General features: G+C 43.5%; 1 protein-coding gene across 3 annotated transcripts in view; it reads right to left on the reverse strand.

Moving 5' to 3' along the window:
- Positions 1-11773: 11773 nt before the first annotated feature.
- creg2 (cellular repressor of E1A-stimulated genes 2) overlaps positions 11774-21327 on the reverse strand; it is a 78522-nt gene continuing 68968 nt past the window's right edge. For 2 of the 3 annotated variants that reach the window (XM_070892087.1, XM_070892086.1), the window contains exon 4: positions 11774-13662. In XM_070892087.1, coding sequence (XP_070748188.1) covers positions 13512-13662 — 151 coding nt within the window. In that variant the 3' untranslated portion in view covers positions 11774-13511. Of the gene's footprint in view, positions 13666-21327 lie in introns of all 3 variants that reach the window. The other variant, XM_070892085.1, reaches the window with a different exon arrangement.

The following is a 21327-nucleotide window of genomic DNA, read 5'->3' on the forward strand; positions in this document are numbered from 1 at the left end:
TTGTAAGGGGAATAGATAGGCGTTTCTGCGGCCGTAATCGAGACTCCAGGATGGTATGTTGCTCCCTGGTGCAAGGGTCAAGGATGTCTTGGAGCAGCTGTAGCACATTCTGGAGGGGGAGGGTGAACAGCCAGCTGTCGTGGTACATACAGGTATCAACGATATAGGTAAAAAATGGGATGAGGTCCTACAAGCTGAGTTTAGGGAGCTAGGATTTAAATTATAGAGTAGGACCTCAATGGTAGTAATCTCAGGATTGCTACCAGTGCCACGTGCTAGTCACAGTAGGAATGGCAGGATAGCTAAGACGTGGCTTGAGGAGTGGTGCAACAGGGAGTGATTCAAATTTCTGGGACATTGGAACCAGTTCTGGGGGAGGTGGGACCAGTACAAACCGGACGGTCTGTACTTGGGCAGGACCAGAACCATTGTCCTGGAGGGATTTTTGCTCGTGCTGCTGGGGAGGGGTTAAACTAATATGACAGGGGGATGGGAACCTATGTAGCGAGACAAAGCGAAGTAAAATGAATGCAGAAGCAAAAGATAGAAAGAAGAAAAGTGGAGGGCAGAGAAACCCAAGGCAAAAATCAAAAAGGGCCACATTACAGCAAAATTCTAAAGGGACAAAGTGTGTGAAAAAGACAAGCCTGAAGGCTCTATGCCTCAATGCGAGGAGTATTCATAATAACGTGGACGAATTAACTGCTCAGGCAGCTATTAACGAATATGATATAATTGGGATTACGGAGACATTGCTCCAGAGTGACCAAGGCTGGGAACTCAACATCCAGGGGTATTCAACGAAGGAAGGATAGACAGGAAGGAAAAGGAGGTGGGGTAACATTGCTGGTTAAAGAGGAAATTAACACAATAGTAAGGAAGGACATTAGCTTGGATCACGTGGCATCTGTATGGGTAGAGCTGCTGAATACCAAGGGGCAGAAAACACAAGTAGTAGTGAGTAGTAGTGAGCTTGGGGACAGCATCAAACAAGAAATTAGGGATGCATGCAATAAAGGTAATGCAGTTATCATGGGTGACTTTAATCTGCATATAGATTGGGCTAACCAAACTGGTAGCAATACGATGAAGGAGGATTTCCTGGAGTGCATTAGGGATGGTTTTCTAGACCTATAGGTCGAGGAACCAACTAAAGGGCTGGCCATGCTAGACTGGGTGATGTGTAATGAGAAAGGACTAAGTAGCAATCGTGTTGTGCGAGGCCGCTTGGGGAAGAGTGACCATAATATGGTAAAATTCTTTATTAAGGTAGAGAGTGACAGTTAATTCAGCGACTAGGGTCCTGAACTTAAGGAAAGGTAACTTTGATGGTATGAGACGTGAACTGGCTAAAATAGACTGCCGAATGATATTAAAGTGTTGACGGTGGATAGGCAATGGCAAACATTTAAAGATCACATGGATGAACTTCAACAATTGTATATCCCTGTCTGGAGTAAAAATAAAACGGGGAAGGTGGCTCAACCGTGGCTAACAAGGGAAATCAAGGATAGTGTTAAATCCAAGGAAGAGGCATATAAATTGGCCGAAAAAAGCAGCAAACCTGAGGACTGGGAGAAATTTAGAATTCAGAAGAGGAGGACAAAGGGTTTGATTAGGAAGAGGAAAATAGAGTATGAGAGGAAGCTTGATGGGAACATAAAGACTGAATGCAAAAGCTTCTATAGATATGTGAAGAGAAAAAGATTAGTGAAGACAAACGTAGGTCCCTTGCAGTCAGATTCAGGTGAATTTATTAAGGGAAACAAAAAAATGGCAGAGCAGTTGAACAAATACTTTGGTTCTGTCTTCACGAAGGAAGACAAAAATAACCTTCCGGAAATACTAGAGTATCAAGGGACTAGCGCGAAGGAGAAACTGAAGGAAATCCTTATTAGTCAGGAAATTGTTTTAGGGAAATTGATGGGATTGAAGGCCAATAAATCCCCAGGGCCTGATAGTCTGCATCCCAGAGTACTTAAGGAAGTGGCCCTAGACATAGTGGATGCATTGGTGATCATTTTCCAACAGTCCATCGACTCTGGATCAGTTCCTATGGACTGGAGGATAGCTAATGTAACACCACTTTTTAAAAAAGGAGGGAGAGAAAATGGGGAATGATAGACCGGTTAGCCTGACACCAGTAGTGGGGAAAATGTTGGACTCAATTATTAAAGATGAAATAGCAGCACATTTGGAAAGCAGTGACAGGATCAGTCCAAGTCAGCATGGATTTATGAAAGGGAAATCATGCTTGACAAATCTTCTAGAATTTTTTGAGGATGTAACTAGTAGAGTGGACAAGGGAGAACCAGTGGATGTGGTGTATTTGGACTTTCAAAAGGCCATGGACAGGGTCCCACACATGAGATCGGTATGCAAAATGAAAGCACATGGTATTAAGGGTAATGTATTGACGTGCATAGAGAACTGGTTGTCAGACAGGAAGCAGAGAGTAGGGATAAACGGGTCCTTCTCAGAATGGCAGGCAGTGATTAGTGGGGTGCCGCAGGGCTCAGTGCTGGGACTCCAGCTATTTACAATATACATCAATGATTTGGATGAAAGAATTGAGTGTAGTATCTCCAAGTTTGCAGATGACACTAAGCTGGGTGGTGGTGTGAGCTGTGAGGAGGATACTAAGAGGCTGCAGGGTGACTTGGACAGGTTAGGTTGGGCAAATGCATGGCAGATGCAGTATAATGTGGATAAATGTGAGGTTATCCACTTTGGGGGCAAAAACATGACGGCAGAATATTATCTGAATGGTGGCAGATTAGGAACAGGGGAGCTGCAACGAGACCTGGGTGGAAGAGGAGAGAAAGCATTAAAGGTGAAGAGAAGAACATAAACTGTTTGCACCAATCTGATCAATTTATTTATTGCCATGATCTGAATCAAAACAACAATAAGCATTTGTATAGCACCTTCAATGTAGTGAATTGTTCCAGTGCACTTCACAGGAGTGTTATCAGACAAAATTTGACACTGACCCACATTGAGATATTAGGACAGGTGAAAGAGATAGGTTTTAAGGAGCATCTTTAAGGAACGAGAGGCGGAGAGGCGGAGAGGTTTAGGGAGGGAATTCCAGAGCTTGGGGCCTAGGCAGCTGAAGGCATGGCTGCCAACATGGAGTGATGGAATTTGGGGATGCACAAGAGGCTAGAATTGGTGAATGCAGAGATCTTGGAGCGCTGTAGGGCTGGTAGGAGGTTACTGCGATTGGGGGTGGGGGGGCAGTGGTGAGGCCATGGAGGGATAATAACTCTGAAATTACTACCAATGTATATATTACATATACTATACATGTGTAACTTTTAGAATTTGCATGTACTGTGAAGTTTATGCAGTATTCTGTGTTGTATCATTATTTTTTTAAGGCAATAGGTCTTCTAATGGGCACAATCTACTATCTCAAGTTTATGCATAACCGTCTACACTAAAGGTTAACTACTTTCAAAATAATTGCTGCAAACTTATTGCGAGACAATCCAAGGTTCAATTTGGGGATATAACATTGTATGGGGAAAATAAGGGAGAGGGCTATTAACTGTGTTAACTATTTCCTGAATGTTAAAAGGTTATTTACAATATACATGAATGATTTAGATGAAGGAATTGAGTGCAATATCTCCAAGTTTGCAGACGATACTAAGCTGGGTGGCGGTGTGAGCTGTGAGGAGGATGCTAAGAGGCTGCAGGTTGACTTGTGGACAGGTTAGGTGAGTGGGCAAATGCATGGCAGATGCAGTATAATGTGGATAAATGTGAGGTTATCCACTTTGGTGGCAAAAACATGAAGGCAGAATATTATCTGAATGGCGGCAAATTAGGAAAAGGGGAGGTGCAACGAGACCTGGGTGTCATGGTACATCAGTCATTGAAAGTTGGCATGCAGGTACAGCAGGCGGTGAAGAAGGCAAATGGCATGTTGGCCTTCATAGCTAGGGGATTTGAGTATAGGAGTAGGGAAGTATTAATGCAGTTGTGGAGGGCCTTGGTGAGGCTTCACCTGGAATATTATGTTCAGTTTTGGTCTCCTAATCTGAGGAAGGCCATTCCTGCTATTGAGGGAGTGCAGCGAAGGTTCACCAGACTGATTCCTGGGATGGCAGGACTGACATATGAGGAGAGACTGGATCGACTGGGCCTGTATCCACTGGAGTTTAGAAGAATGAGAGGGGATCTCATAGAAACATATAAAGTTCTGACGGGACTGGACAGGTTAGATGTAGGAAGAATGTTCCCGATGTTGGGGAAGTCCAGAACCAGGGGTCACAGTCTAAGGATAAGGGGTAAGCCATTTAGGACCGAGATGAGGAGAAACTTCTTCACTCAGAGAGTTGTTAACCTGTGGAATTCTCTACCACAGAGAGTTGTTGATGCCAGTTCATTAGATATATTCAAGAGGGAGTTAGATATGGCCCTTACGGCTAAAGGGATAAAGGGGTATGGAGAGAAAGCAGGAAAGGAGCACTGAGGTGAATGATCAGCCATGATCTTCTTGAATGGTGGTGCAGGCTCAAAGGGCTGAATGGCCTACTCCTGAACCTATTTTCTATGTTTCTAGGACAGAGTGGCTGAACACTTAGAGCTGATTAGAGAGAGCCAACATGGATTTGTAAAGCATAGGTCATGTCTAACAAATTTTATTGAATTTTTTGAGGAAGTAACTAAAGTAGTAGACAGGGGAATGTCTATGGATGTAGTTAATATGGAATTTCAGAAGGCATTCAATAATGTTCCACACAAATGACTGTTATTTATAATTAAAGCTGATGGAATTGAAGGCAAATTATTGACCTGCTTAGGAGATTGGCTGAGCGGCAAGAGACTAAGAGTAGGGATAATGGACTCGAATTGGAAGGAAGTGACTAGTGGTGTCCAGTAAGGATCTATGCTGGGGCCTTAACTATTCACTACATTTATTAATGTCTTAGATGATGATAGAGAGCCACATATCCAAATTTGCTGACAACACAAAGATTGGTGGTATAGTAAGTAGTGTAGAACGGCGCATAAAATTACAAACAGATGTTGATAGATTAATTGAGTGGGCAAAACTGTGGCAGATGGATTTCAATGCAGGTAAATGCAGATCATTTATTTTGTACTAAAATAGGATAGAACCGAGTATTATTTAAGTGGTGAAAAGCTGGGAACAGTGGAGGTCCAAAGAGATTTAGGGGTCCATATACACAGATCAGTAAAATCTAGTAGTCAGATATAAAAAATAATTAACAACTAGCAGTCCCACAGGGATCTGTGCTGAGGCCTCAACTATTCATTGTATTTATTAACGACTCAGATGATGGGATACAGAGCGACATATCCAAGTTTGCCAATGACACAAAGATCGGTAGAATTATAAGGCAGGTAGATGGAAGCATAAAATTACGAAGAGATATTAATAGGTTAAGTGAATGGACAAAACAGTGGCAAATGGATTTCAATATGGGCAAGTGTGAGATCATGCACTTTGGACCTAAAAGGATAGGTCAGAGTACTTTCTAAATGGTGAAAAGCTAGAAGCAGTGGAGGTCCAAAGAAACTTAGGCGTCCATGTACATAGATCATTAAAATATCATGGACAAGTACATCAAATAATCAAAAAGGCTAAGAGAATGCTGGCCTTTTATATAGAGGACTAGAATACAAGGGGATAGAAGTTATGCTGCAGCTATACAAAGTTCTGGTTAGACCACACCTGGAGTACAGTTCTGGGTACCACGCCTGAGGAAGGATATATTGGCCTTGGAGGGAGTGCAGCGTAGATTTACTAGAATGATACCTGGATTCCAAGGGTTAAATTATGAGCAGAGATTACACAAACTAGGGTTTTATTCCCTGGAATTTAGAAAATTAAGGAATCATTTGATTGAGGTTTCTAGGATTTTGAAAGGAATTGAGAGAATAGAGAGAAACTTTATCCGCTGGTGGGGAGTTGAGGACAAGTGGACATAAACTGAAAATGCAAGCCAGGATGTTCTTCATTCAAATGGTGGTAGAAGTGTGGAGCTCTCTCCCACAAAAAGCAGTAGATGCTAGCTCAATTAATAATTTTAAATTTGAGATCAATCGATTTTTGCTCGACAAGGGTATAAAATAATATGGAGCCAAGGCAGGTGGATGGAATTAAGATACAGATCAACCATGAACTCATTGAATGGCAGAATAGGCCCGAGGGGCTGAATGGCCTACTCCTTTCCCTATGTTACCTCAACCACGGATGGAAGAGGTCGGGGATGGGGGGGCGGGGGGATTTAATGACTTAAATATGGGGAATGCGTCCTGAACATGCCCGCTGCCTTTTTTATGGCGGTGGGTATCGGAGCACCTGAGTGCTCTGCCATAGAGAGGTGGGACACTTAATGAACATATTTAAATTGGGCTCTCACAGTGCACGTCTCCCGAAATGAAGCAAAAAAATGACATCCAGTGGCTAAATTCAACAGGTCCTGATGAAATGCATCCCAGGGTATTAAAAGAGATGGCGGAAGTTATAGCAGATGCATTCGTTATAATCTACCAAAATTCTCTGGACTCTGGGGAGGTACCAGTGGATTGGAAAGCAGCTAATGTAACGCCTCTGTTTAAAAAGGGGCCAGACAAAAGGCAGGTAACTATAGGCTGGTTAGTTTAACATCTGTAGTGGGGAAAATGCTTGAAACTATCATTAAGGAAGAAATAGTGGGACATCTAGATAGGAATAGTGCAATCAAGCAGACGCAGCATGGATTCATGAAGGGGAAATCATGTTTAACTAATTTACTGGAATTCTTTGAGGATGCTATGAGGCTGCAGAGCGACTTGGATAGGTTAGGTGAGTGGGCAAATGCATGGCAGATGAAGTATAATGTGGATAAATGTGAGGTTATCCACTTTGGTGGTAAAAACAGAGAGACAGACTATTATCTGAATGGTGACAGATTAGGAAAAGGAGAGGTGCAACGAGACCTGGGTGTCATGGTACATCAGTCATTGAAGGTTGGCATGCAGGTATAGCAGGCGGTTAAGAAAGCAAATGGCATGTTGGCCTTCATAGCGAGGGGATTTGAGTACAGGGGCAGGGAGGTGTTGCTACAGTTGTACAGGGCCTTGGTGAGGCCACACCTAGAGTATTGTGTACAGTTTTGGTCTCCTAACCTGAGGAAGGACATTCTTGCTATTGAGTGAGTGCAGCGAAGATTCACCAGACTGATTCCCGGGATGGTGGGACTGACCTATCAAGAAAGACTGGATCAACTGGGCTTGTATTCACTGGAGTTCAGAAGAATGAGAGGGGACCTCATAGAAACGTTTAAAATTCTGACGGGGTTAGACAGGTTAGATGCAGGAAGAATGTTTCCAATGTTGGGGAAGTCCAGAACCAGGGGACACAGTCTAAGGATAAGGGGTAAGCCAGTTAGGACCGAGATGAGGAGGAATTTCTTCATCCAGAGAGTGGTGAACCTGTGGAATTCTCGACCACAAAAAGTTGTTGAGGCCAATTCACTAAATATATTCAAAAAGGAGTTAGATGAAGTCCTTACTACTAGGGGAATCAAGGGGTATGGTGAGAAAACAGGAATGGGGTACTGAAGTTGCATGTTCAGCCATGAACTCATTGAATGGCGGTGCAGGCTAGAAGGGCCGAATGGCCTACTCCTGCACCTATTTTCTATGTTTCTATGTTTCTACATAACGAACATGGTGGATAGAGGTGTACCGATGGATGTGGTGTATTTAGATTTTCAAAAGGCATGCGATAAGGTGCCACACAAAAGGTTACTGCAGAAGATAAAGGTACGCGGGGTCAGTGGAAATGTATTAGCATGGCTAGAGAATTGGCTGGCTAACAGAAAGCAGAGAGTCGGGATAAATGGGTCCTTTTCGGGTTGGAAATCGGTGGTTAGTGGTGTGCCACAGGGATCGGTGCTGGGACCACAACTGTTTACAATATACATAGATGACCTGGAAGAGGGGACAGAGTGTAGTGTAACAAAATTTGCAGATGACACAAAGATTAGTGGGAAAGCAGGTTGTGTAGAGGACAAAGAGAGCCTGCAACGAGATTTAGATAGGTTAAGCGAATGGGCTAAGGTTTGGCAGATGGAATACAATGTCGGAAAGTGTGAGGTCATCCACCTTGGAAAAAAAACAGTAAAAGGGAATACCATTTGAATGGGGAGAAATTACAACATGCTGCGGTGCAGAGGGACCTGGGGGTCCTTGTGCATGAATCCCAAAAAGTTAGTTTGCAGGTGCAGCAGGTAATCAGGAAGGCGAATGGAATGTTGGCATCATTGCGAGAGGGATGGAGTACAAAAGCAGGGAGGTCCTGCTGCAACTGTACAGGGTATTGGTGAGGCCGCACCTGGAGTACTGCGTGCAGTTTTGGTCACTTTACTTAAGGAAGGATATACTAGCTTTGGAGGGGGTACAGAGATGATTCACTAGGCTGATTCCGGAGATGAGGGGGTTACCTTATGATGATAGATTGAGTAGACTGGATCTTTACTCGTTGGAGTTCAGAAGGATGAGGGGTGATCTTATAGAAACATTTAAAATAATGAAAGGAATAGACAAGATAGAGGCAGAGAGGTTGTTTCCACTGGTCGGTGAGACTGGAACTAGGGGGCACAGCCTCAAAATACAGGGGAGCTAATTTAAAACCGAGTTGAGAAGGAATTTCTTCTCCCAGAGGGTTGTGAATCTGTGGAATTCTCTGCCCAAGGAAGCAGTTGAGGCTAGCTCATTGAATGTATTCAAGTCACAGATAGATAGATTTTTAACCAATAAGGGAATTAAGGGTTATGGGGAGCGGGCGGGTAAGTGGAGCTGAGTCCACGGCCAGATCAGCCATGATCTTGTTGAATGGCGAAGCAGGCTCGAGGGGCTAGATGGCCTACTCCAGTTCCTAATTCTTATGTTCTTATGTTCTTATGTCTCTGGCCTTGCAAAGTTCTTCGGCCGTTTTCTGCCTCCCCCCATCCTGCCCGGGGCCATGGAGTGCAATGGATGTGTGCTCACTGCAAACAATACGTGAAATTACATAGCGGAATCATGTTGGCTTTATACAATAATAAATCAGCAAAATTTAAAAATTGTAATTGTGAATTGTTTTAAATAATAGCTGCTCCTTTTTCTGTATGACTACCTCCTGAGTCAAATCAATTATGCCACCACTGTCATTAAATATTAGATATAGCAGTTTATTGATCTACAGATGTTGGGGAAGTCCAGAACCAGGGGTCACAGTCTGAGGATAAGGGGTAAGCCATTTAGGACCGAGATGAGGAGAAACTTCTTCACCCAGAGAGTGGTGAACCTGTGGAATTCTCTACCACAGAAAGTAGTTGAGGCCAATTCACTAAATATATTCAAAAGGGAGTTAGATGAAGTCCTTACTACTCGGGGGATCAAGGGTTATGGCGAGAAAGCAGGAAGGGGGTACTGAAGTTTCATGTTCAGCCATGAACTCATTGAATGGCGGTGCAGGCTAGAAGGGCTGAATGGCCTGCTCCTGCACCTATTTTCTATGTTTCTATGTTTCTATGTGCACAAGAGAAACAAAATTATGAAATTAAAGAAATTAACTATGGATAGCCCATAATCTGTACCATGCAACATAATCCAGAGTGTATTTAAAAGTGAACCTGTAAACCAATTGGATCACATCACTGACATTTCAATCAAAAGACTGTTACAACTCAATCATACTTGTGGGATTCCTGATTTCATATTCCTATAAAACATACACTGATGTTTTTGTTTCTCAGTAAATGCACCAATTTTCTGAATTCCTATACTGCAGGAGATAAATTGCATCTTCCCTTGTTTTGAATTCAGTTAACAGTAGATTTAATAAAGTGTTCTACATATGAGAGACTGGATCAACTGGGCCTTTATTCACTGGAGTTTAGAAGGATGAGCGGGGCTCTCATAGAAACGTATAAGATTCTGACGGGACTGGACAGGTTAGTTGCGGGAAGAATGTTTCCGATGTTGGGGAAGTCCAGAACCAGGGGACATAGTCTTAGGATAAGGGCTCAGTGTTTTTATACAATCTTGGTGAACAGAGAATGGAGATTAGGAAAAGGGGAGGTGCAACGAGACCTGGGTATCATGGTTCATCAGTCATTGAAAGTTGGCATGCAGGTACAGCAGGCGGTGAAGGCGGCAAATGGTATGTTGGCCTTCATAGCTAGAGGATTTGAGTATAGGAGCAGGGAGGTCTTACTGCAGTTGTACAGGGCCTTGGTGAGGCCTCACCTGGAATATTGTGTTCAGTTTTGGTCTCCTAATCTGAGGAAGGACGTTCTTGCTATTGAGGGAGTGCAGCGAAGGTTCACCAGACTGAATCCAGGGATGGCTGGACTGACATATGAGAGACTGGATCAACTGGGCCTTTATTCACTGGAGTTTAGAAGGATGAGCGGGGCTCTCATAGAAACGTATAAGATTCTGACGGGACTGGACAGGTTAGTTGCGGGAAGAATGTTTCCGATGTTGGGCAAGTCCAGAACCAGGGGACATAGTCTTAGGATAAGGGGTAGGCCATTTAGGACTGAGATGAGGAGAAACTTCTTCACTCAGAGAGTTGTTAACCTGTAGAATTCCCTGCCGCAGAGAGTTGTTGATGCCAGTTCATTGGATATTTTCAAGAGGGAGTTAGATATGGCCCTTACGGCTAAAGAGATCAAGGGGTATGGAGAGAAAGCAGGAAAAGGGTTACTGAGGGAATGATCATCCATGATCTCATTGAATTGCGGTGCTGGCTCGAAGGGCTGAATGGCCTACTCCTGCACCTATTTTCTATGTTTCTAATACACAAAGTGAAAAGGTATTGCTTTAATTAGCTCTTTGTCTTCTATATAAACATAGAAGCTGTTAGATTGTTCCTGGTCGGTATGCATTAGGGATTGCTATTTTTTATATTTATTTGAGATTGACATTTTTATGTTGCTTCTTTCTGTTGATACTACTTTTTTATTCTGCTTTTCATATAGACTAATAATTGTGAATTTGTTCTTCAAACCAAAGGTCTTTACCAGGAAGCAATGATTGTTGGGCAAGAATTTTAAAAAAATTTTTACTCAACCATGAATTCATAACTGATAAGGATAATCTCTCTTTTTATTATATACTGGGTTCAAGACCAATTCAACCATGTCATTATGTACATTGTGTCCTCTTGAAGCATTTTATGCTGATTTTGCAGAGGCACTGAAGTATAATTCAGCTGAACTCCCAGTATCAGAGATACACAGCTTTAGAAACATCATGAATGTACAGATAACATTCTCATATCAAAGCATTGTTTCTTCTGTGGCTGTCTTTAGTTGGGTGGTTCTGTCACAAGGCTGTTCTTTGACTGCCCTTGCAATTAGGCCTCCAGCATAGCTACTCAGAGGTATTATGCTAATATAAGAAACAATTGGACAATATTGGCAGTTACCATCTTGAGGTAGAACTCTGATGAGCAAGCAGTGAATGTTTGGGCTAAAGGTACCTCTGTCGTTTGAATCATGGAAAAATAAATGTTTGTGCATTGGTCTTTTGTGTTTACATCACTAAAACAACCCCCTTCTCCTGACAGTAGAAGCATTTTCATAGGTCCGCGATTCTGACATCAGGATAAAGAGCTGGTTTGAACAATGTAAGCAAGAAGAATCAGGACACAAACATTGCTTTCCTATGTTCTGAGATACAGCAGTGCTACATGTAAATGTGCCTTAAAAATCAGCTCCTACTTAGCTAAATAGCACAGAAATGAAAAAACATCGAGTAATCTCACATCCTGTTTATACTTTTAATTTCATTGCCAGATTAATTACTATCTGCACTGGTAGTATGTACAATGGCAAATTGACAACAGCACAAAATGCATCCCATTATTTCAATTATACAGATGTGCCAGTATAAAACAGCCAGTGTACCATTTGCTTTTATAAACAACCAGCAACATCACAATTGCATGTTTCACGTGCATACAGGATGCATTTCTCATTATTATCTGCCTCAATTTCAATTGTTTAGATCCTTCTGAATATTTGTGGTGGCAGCTTTGAGGAAATTGGTGTAAAAATGGACACAACAATTTTCTGATATTCACTGTACCAGGTGTTTCACAGCGGCATGGAGAAAATGGAAACCAAAACTAAGGAGCAGAGATTTGGAGGAGTGACCAATGGCTTGGTCAAAGAGCTGGGTTTTAAGTAGGATCTTAAAGGAGGGAGGTGGAGTTGAAACCGTAACAGACTAAGTTGAAGCTCCAAATCAGCAACCACCAGCTTCAGAAAACCAGTGTTTAGTCACCAGTCAAATGTTCCACCATTCTTTAAAAAAATTCCACTGTTACTTGAAAATATTAATTTTAATAATTAGTAATTAACTTGCATGGGTCAGTTGACTATTGAAGAATATGGGGAGAGGAAATTATAATTCCTTCTAATACCTCTTTACTCATTATCTAGATTCAGAGAATTATTTATCTGTCGATCACATGCCCATGAAGTCAAAATACATATTTTCTCTCGAACATTTTTTGGAGGCAAATTCATCCACAGTAAATGTAAATAGTACATTTTAGTATCAGCCAGCAAAAAGTGAAACATGCTTTGTTGTTACAAATGTTAATACAATCACACATGCCATAGGCCCTCCAATGCTAAGGAAGAGATGGACACAGCTTGTGTATCACAGACTGCTTTGATCACATGGCTCAGCACTGTGTTACAACATTCGATCAATAATCAAGATTACATTTGATCACAAGCAAATATTCATAAATTGCTGATACCAACAAATGGCCTGCCATGGACTTTTTCAATTTTCGGCACTTACAAAAGATAATCTAGAAGCAAGCAGTACAATAGATGTTTACCAACTCAGAATAATTCAAGTTACAACACTCTGTAATTACTGAAAGTTGCATGCCACAGTGGGTTAAGCTCAGGGTAGAACAACAACAACTCTTGAAACCTTGCAGAGGAAAAGGATTCTGAACAAAGTTGGCAGAATTTTATCAAAATATCCTGTTGTTTCAGAGAACAATCTCATATTGTACATTAACAGAATACAGCATTGAGGATTAGTAACTTTGCTGGACACTTCACATTGTTCGCAAAGGGTGCTCGCACACTAATGTGGTTACATATGGCAGGTGTAGGCAACAAATATTGGCAAGGAGAAGAGGCCCATATTACATCACAAAGAATGTCCTTCATCGTCACTAGGTCAAAATCCTTGAACTCCTTACCTAACAACACTGTGAGAGTACCTTCACCACATGAACTACAGCAGTTCAAGAAGGCTTCTCAAGGGCAATTAGAGCTGGGCAATAAATGCTAGCCTTGCTAGCGATTCACACATCCCGAGAATAATGTTAAAAATTCCAGCTGTACCCAGATAATATACCTATATGGGGAACAAAACTTTTCCAGCCTGAAGATACAAAATGGGCACCTACACAAACTGTAAACAATGTTTTTATTTTATTTTTAACAGAAGTATTCTTTTAGAAACTATTCAATATTCATTGGGTTTGCTTTGAAATAATCTTCCAGCGGGATTATGGCGACCCCTCCAAACCAGTTCTGGAGCCACACCTGTTGAATGTCCATTTTCATAAAGAACCAATTGTGGTCTGGAGGCCACTTCTTCATTACTGGATGTCTGCTGGCACAAACAGTTAAATGGTTCAGCAAATACTATGTTCAGTACAGAGGATTCTGTCTTCTGCATCTGGACTGTAGAAAACAATTGCACATTTATGCCTGGTTCCACTTATGTTAAGACAGTTTACATTTGTCCTGGCAAGTTTTGGTGGCTAGGTTTTCTGCAGATGATGCAATTATAAATGATAAGGCAATTAAATAAATTGACTGCATGTTATAAATTGTGATAACGTTTCAAATCTGTCAACAAAACAGCATGCAGCGTGTAAAAATAAAAAAAAAATAGAACAAACTATGGCCGGAGTTTTCTTCCAGGAGGCCGGGTTTCCCGCAGGCCCTGCTGATTTTACGGGCAGTGACTAATTTGAGTGTGAGGCCTCGGGTTCCCAGCGCAGCCAGCCAGCTTGAGAGGCTGGAGGCCGGCTGGCTGCGGGCAGGTAGGCCTCAGTTGCAAGGGGTTGGTCCGGGGGAGAGGTCGCAGGAGGGTGTGTCAGGGATTGTCGGAGATCGGCGGGGGGTGGGTCGGAGAACGGTGGGGAGTTTCAGGAATCGGTGGAAGGGGCATCGGGAAGAGGGTTGGCAATTGGGAGGGGGGGGGCAGAGAGGATTGGAATCGGGGGGAGGTGTTACAGATCGTCAGGCGATGGTAAAAAACGGGATGAGGTCCTACGAGACGAATTTAGGGAGCTGGGAGCTAAATTAAAAAGTAGGACCTCAAAAGTAGTAATCTCAGGATTGCTACCAGTGCCACGTGCTAATCAGAGTAGGAATCGCAGGATAGCTCAGATGAATATGTGGCTTGAGGAGTGGTGCAGAAGGGAGGTATTCAAATTCCTGGGACATTGGAACCGGTTCTGGGGGAGGTGGGACCAGTACAAACCGGACGGTCTGCACCTGGGCAGGACCGGAACCAATGTCCTACGGGGAGTGTTTGCTAGTGCTGTTGGGGAGGAGTTAGAAACAGAGAAACATAGAAAATAGGTGCAGGAGTAGGCCATTCGGCCCTTCTAGCCTGCACCACCATTCAATGAGTTCATGGCTGAATATGCAACTTCAGTACCCCATTCCTGCTTTCTCGCCATACCCCTTGATCCCCATAGTAGTAAGGACTTCATCTAACTCCTTTTTGAATATATTTAGTGAATTGGCCTCAACAACTTTCTGTGGTCGAGAATTCCACAGGTTCACCACTCTCTGGGTGAAGAAATTTCTCCTCATCTCGGTCCTAAATGGCTTACCCCTTATCCTTAGACTGTGACCCCTGGTTCTGGACTTCCCCAACATTGTGAACATTCTTCCTGCATCTAACCTGTCTAAACCCATCAGAATTTTAAACGTTTCTATGAGGTCCCCTCTCATTCTTCTGAACTCCAGTGAATACAAGCCCAGTTGATCCAGTCTTTCTTGATAGGTCAGTCCCGCCATCCCGGGAATCAGTCTGGTGAACCTTCGCTGCACTCCCTCAATAGCAAGAATGTCCTTCCTCAGGTTAGGAGACCAAAACTGTACACAATACTCCAGGTGTGGCCTCACCAAGGCCCTGTACAACTGTAGCAACACCTCCCTGCCCCTGTACTCAAATCCCCTCGCTATGAAGGCCAACATGCCATTTGCTTTCTTAACCGCCTGCTGTACCTGCATGCCAACCTTCAATGACTGATGTACCATGACACCCAGGTCTCGTTGCACCTCCCCTTTTCCTAATCTGTCACCATTCAGATAATAGTCTGTCTCTCTGTTTTTACCACCAAAGTGGATAATCTCACATTTATCCACATTATACTTCATCTGCCATGCATTTGCCCACTCACCTAACCTATCCAAGTCGCTCTGCAGCCTCATAGCATCCTCCTCGCAGCTCACACTGCAACCCAACTTCGTGTCATCTGCAAATTTGGAGATACTACATTTAATCCCCTCGTCTAAATCATGAATGTACAGTGTAAACAGCTGGGGCCTCAGCACAGAACCTTGCGGTACCCCACTAGTCACTGCCTGCCATTCTGAAAAGTACCCATTTCCTCCTACTCTTTGCTTCCTGTCTGACAACCAGTTCTCAATCCATGTCAGCACACTACCCCCAATCCCATGTGCTTTAACTTTGCACATTAATCTCTTGTGTGGGACCTTGTCGAAAGCCTTCTGAAAGTCCAAATATACCACATCAACTGGATCTCCCTTGTCCACGCTACTGGAAACATCCTCAAAAAATTCCAGAAGATTTGTCAAGCATGATTTCCCTTTCACAAATCCATGCTGACTTGGACCTATCATGTCACCTCTTTCCAACTGCGCTGCTATGACATCCTCAATAATTGAGTCCATCATTTTACCCACTACCGATGTCAGGCTGACCGGTCTATAATTCCCTGTTTTCTCTCTCCCTCCTTTTTTAAAAAGTGGGGTTACATTGGCTACCCTCCACTCCATAGGAACTGATCCAGATTCGATGGAATGTTGGAAAATGACTGTCAATGCATCCGCTATTTCCAAGGCCACCTCCTTAAGTACTCTGGGATGCAGTTCATCAGGCCCTGGGGATTTATCGGCCTTCAATCCCATCAATTTCCCCAACACAATTTCCCGACTAATAAGGATTTCCCTCAGTTCCTCCTCCTTACTAGACCCTCTGACCCCTTTTATATCCGGAAGGTTGTTTGTGTCCTCCTTAGTGAATACCGAACCAAAATACTTGTTCAATTGGTCCGCCATTTCTTTGTTCCCCGTTATGACTTCCCCTGATTCTGACTGCAGGGACCTACGTTTGTCTTTACTAACCTTTTTCTCTTTACATATCTATAGAAACATTTACAATCCGTCTTAATGTTCCCTGCAAGCTTCTTCTCGTACTCCATTTTCCCTGCCCGAATCAAACCCTTTGTCCTCCTCTGCTGAGTTCTAAATTTCTCCCAGTCCCTGGGTTCGCTGCTATTTCTGGCCAAACTGGAGTTAAACTAATATGACAGGGGGTCAGAGGGAAATAAAATGGAGGCTGAAACAAAAGATAGAAAGGAGAATAGTAAAAGTGGAGGGCAGAGAAACCCAAGGCAAAAACCAAAAAGGGTCGCAGTTAACGGATATGATGTAATTGGCATCAGGGAGACATGGCTCCAGGGTGACCAAGGCTGCGAACTCAACATCCAGGGGTATTCAACATTTAGGAAGGATAGACAGAAAGGAAAAGGAGGCAGGGTGGCGTTGCTGGTTAAAGAGGAAATTAATGCAATTGTAAGGAAAGACATTAGCTTGGATGATGTGGAATCGGTATGGCTGGAGCTGCGGAATACCAAAGGGCAGAAAACGCTAGTGGGAGTTGTGTACAGACCACCAAATAGTGAGGTTGGGGACAGCATCAAACAAGAAATAAGGGATGTGTGCAATAAAGGTACAGCAGTTATCATGGGCGACTTTAATTCACATATTGATTGGGCTAACCAAACTGGTAGCAATGCGATGGAGGAGGATTTCCTGGAGTGTATTAGGAATGTTTTCTAGACCAATATGTCGAGGAGCCAACTAGAGAACTGACCATCCTAGACTGGGTGATGTGTAATGAGAAGGGACTAATTAGCAATCTTGTTGTGCGAGGTTCTTTGGGAAAGAGTGACCATAATATGGTAAAATTCTTTATTAAGATGGAGAGTGAAAAAGTTAATTCAGAAATTAGGGTCCTGAACTTAAGGAAAGGTAACTTTGATAGTATGAGGCGTGAACTGGCTAGAATAGACTGACAAATGATACTTAAAGGGTTGACGGTGGATAGGCAATGGCAAACATTTAAAGATCACATGGATGAACTTCAACAATTGTACATCCCTGTCTGGAATAAAAATAAAATGGGGAAGGTGGCTCAACCGTGGCTAACAAGGGAAATCAAGGATAGTTTTAAATCCAAGGAAGAGGCATATAAATTGGCCAGAAAAAGCAGCAAACCTCAGGACTGGGAGAAATTTAGAATTCAGCAGAGGAGGCCAAAGAGTTTAATTAAGAGGGGGAAAATAGAGTACGAGAGGAAGCTTGCCGGGAACATAAAAACTGATTGCAAAAGCTTCTATAGATATGTGAAGAGAAAAAGATTAATGAAGACAAACGTAGGTCCCTTGCAGTCAGATTCAGGTGAATTTATAATGGGGAACAACGAAATGGCAGACCAATTGAACAAATACTTTGGTTCTGTCTTCACGAAGGAAGACACAAATAACCTTCCGGATGTACTAGGGGATCGAGGGTCTAGTGATAAGAAGGAACTGAAGGATATCCTTATTAGATGGGAAATTGTGTTAGGGAAATTGATGGGATTGAAGTCCGATAAATCCCTGGGGCCTGATAGTCTGCATCCCAGAGTACTTAAGGAAGTGGCTCTAGAAATAGTAGATGCATTGGTGATCATTTTCCAACAGTCTATCAACTCTGGATCAGTTCCTATGGACTGGAGGATAGCTAATTTAACATCACTTTTTTAAAAAGGAGAGAAAATGGGTAATTATAGATCGGTTAGCCTGACATCAGTAGTGGGGAAAATGTTGGAATCAATCATTAAGGATGAAATAGCAGCACATTTGGAAAGCAGTGACAGGATCTGTCCAAGTCAGCATGGATTTGTAAAAGGGAAATCATGCTTGACGAATCTTCTGGAATTTTTTGAGGATGTAACTAGTAGAGTGGACAAGAGAGAATCAGTGGATGTGGTGTATTTGGACTTTCAAAAGGCTTTTGATAAGGTCCCACACAAGAGATTGGTGTGCAAAATCAAAGCACATAGTATTGGGGGTAATGTACTGACGTGGATAGAGAACTGGTTGGCAGATAGGAGGCAGAGAGTCAGGATAAACGGGTCCTTTTCAGAATGGCAGGCAGTGACTGGTGGAGTGCCGCCGGGCTCAGTTAATGGACCCCAGTTCTTTACAATATACATTAATGATTTGGATGAAGGAATTGAGTGTAATATCTCCACGTTTGCAGATGACACTAAACTGGGTGGCGGTGTGAGCTGTGAGGAGGGTGCTAAGAGGCTGCAAGGTGACTTGTACAGGTTAGGTGAGTGGGCAAATGCATGGCAGATGCAGTATAATGTAGATAAATGTGAGGTTATCCACTTTGGGGGCAAAAACACGAAGGCAGATTATCTGAATGGTGGCAGATTAGGAAAAGGGGAGGTGCAACGAGACCTGGGTGTCATGGTTCATCACTCATTGAAAGTTGGCATGCAGGTGCAGCAGGCGATGAAGAAGGCAAATGGCATGTTGGCCTTCATAGCTAGAGGATTTGAGTATAGGAGCAGGGAGGTCTTACTGCAGTTGTACAGAGCCTTGGTGAGGCCTCACCTGGAATATTGTGTTCAGTTTTGGTCTCCTAATCTGAGGAAGAACGTTCTTGCTATTGAGGGAGTGCAGCGAAGGTTCACCAGACTGATTCCAGGGATGGCTGGACTGACGTATGAGGAGAGACTGGATCAACTGGGCCTTTATTCACTGGAGTTTAGAAGGGTGAGCGGGGATCTCATAGAAACGTATAAGATTCTGACGGGACTGGACAGGTTAGATGCGAGAAGAATGTTCCCGTTGTTGGGGAAGTCCAGAACCAGGGGACACAGTCTTCGGATAAGGGTTAGGTCATTTCGGACTGAGATGAGGAGAAACTTCTTCACTCAGAGAGTTGTTAACCTGTGGAATTCCCTGCCGCAGAGAGTTGTTGATGCCAGTTAATTGGATATATTCAAGAGGGAGTTAGATATGGCCCTTACGGCTAAAGGGATCAAGGGGTATGGAGAGAAAGCAGGAAAGGGGTACTGAGGGAATGATCAGCCATGATCTTATTGAATGATAGTGCAGGTTCGAAGGGCCAAATGGCCTACTCCTGCACCTATTTCCTATGTTTCTATGGGGGGTGGTCGGGGATCGGCAGGCGATGGGGAGTGGTTGGGAAAGGACGGACGGGACGGACGGACGGAATTACTGACTGATTGACTGACTGACTGACTTTCACGACTACTAGACGTCCCGAAGCCCTTTACAGAGAATGAAGTACTTTTGGAGTGTCGTCGCTGTTGTAATATAGGGAATTTGGGAGGGAATCAGAGATCGCGGGGCGGTGGGGGGCTCAGCCAGAGATAAGGGTGGTGGGGGTGGAGGATCGGGGCCAGCCTCATCATCATTGTTGGGGGGCCTGGGATTGCGATCAGTGGCCTCGTGCTGGGGTCTCCGATTGCAGGGGATGGGTTAGGTTGGGACCTTGGATCCAGGAGGTAGATATAAATCCACTTACCTCTTGGATGCAGCAGTCCCCACCTCGGTTTAACTGCTGGGTTTCACGAATAGCGTGAAACCCGTCTACAGGCAGTTAAAAACTAAATGGAGGGGCAAAAAAGAGGCTTTCAGCCTCATTACAACATTTAAATTATGGTAACGCCCCCTGGCAGCGGGTTGGTCACCCGCTCCCATCTTGCCTCCGGCAAAACCAGAAGTGGGCGAGGTGGAGGCGGTATCAGGTCGGGATTCACATTTGTAACAATTTAATTGCCCTCACGCTCCAAACCCACCCCTGTTTTTTTAATGGAAAAATTCCAACCTGTGATTCAAAATCTGCTTTTTGCCTTTTTTTTGGATCTCTTAGTTTACAACAACTACTTATATTTCTATAGTGCTCATTATGTACAAAGGGATGTCTCAGGTTAGTGAGTGGATATCGAGCTGTGGGATGGGGGGAAACAGTCATGGATGGACCGAATGGCCTCCTTCTGTGTTATAAATTTCTATGATTCAGAGAGTCAGGCAGAGACAAAGGCACAGTCAAAGCGGACAGTCTTAAGGAGGTTTTAGGAAGAGATAAAACCTCCTTAAAGAGGTGGTCATCGATGACAGCAGAAGAGAGCAGGGTATAAGTAGTAGGCCAATGTAGAGGGCTGGAGGGTATGCACAGGCAGAAGATTTTCTCTAGCGCCGGTAACTGACTGACTGATTCTCATCCTCTCCTCCCTAGCTCTGTGATCTTCTCAAACCCTAAGTCACTGCTCATATCCTCTCTGCATCCCAACATTGGCATACTACTTGTTCTGCGTTATCACAATCCACTCTCTGCGCTCCTTCATCCACTTTGCCATTGTCTACTGGAACTCCCTTCCATCATCATTTCGTTCTTACCATCTCTGTCCCTGGCTTCAGCTACTCGTCTTGTTTTTGTCTCTCTTTATCCTCTTCTTCCCACCACTTATCCACCACCCCCCCCACTGCCCCCACAAACCACCTTTGTGTCTACTCACTAACCACTGCGCCGTAAATTACTGTGAGATATAATGGTGGGGGGTAGGGGGACTTTTATCTCTATACCGCCCTCTTTTTCGGCTAGTGAGATGAAAATACTTGGAACAAAACTTTCTGACGATTTTGGCCCCAAGGCCCACCTAATGCAATTTTTGAGCAGAACTCAACTTAGGCGTCCAGTGCTCCTGCTCGATGCAGACGAGATCCTCATAAACATATGCAAATTAGGATCCTACACTGGTTTTAGGATCCAGTCATTATTTTGCTTCATCACAGGCAGTCTCTCGAAATTGAGGAAGACTTGCTTCCACTCTAAAAGTGAGTTCTCAGGTGACTGTGCAGTCCAATACATATCGATTGGTCAACTCAAATCGCACGGGGTAGACTGGAGGAGGAATTCATAG

Source organism: Pristiophorus japonicus, chromosome 10 (assembly GCF_044704955.1).
Source record: "Pristiophorus japonicus isolate sPriJap1 chromosome 10, sPriJap1.hap1, whole genome shotgun sequence".
NCBI classification, from domain to species: Eukaryota; Metazoa; Chordata; class Chondrichthyes; family Pristiophoridae; genus Pristiophorus; species Pristiophorus japonicus.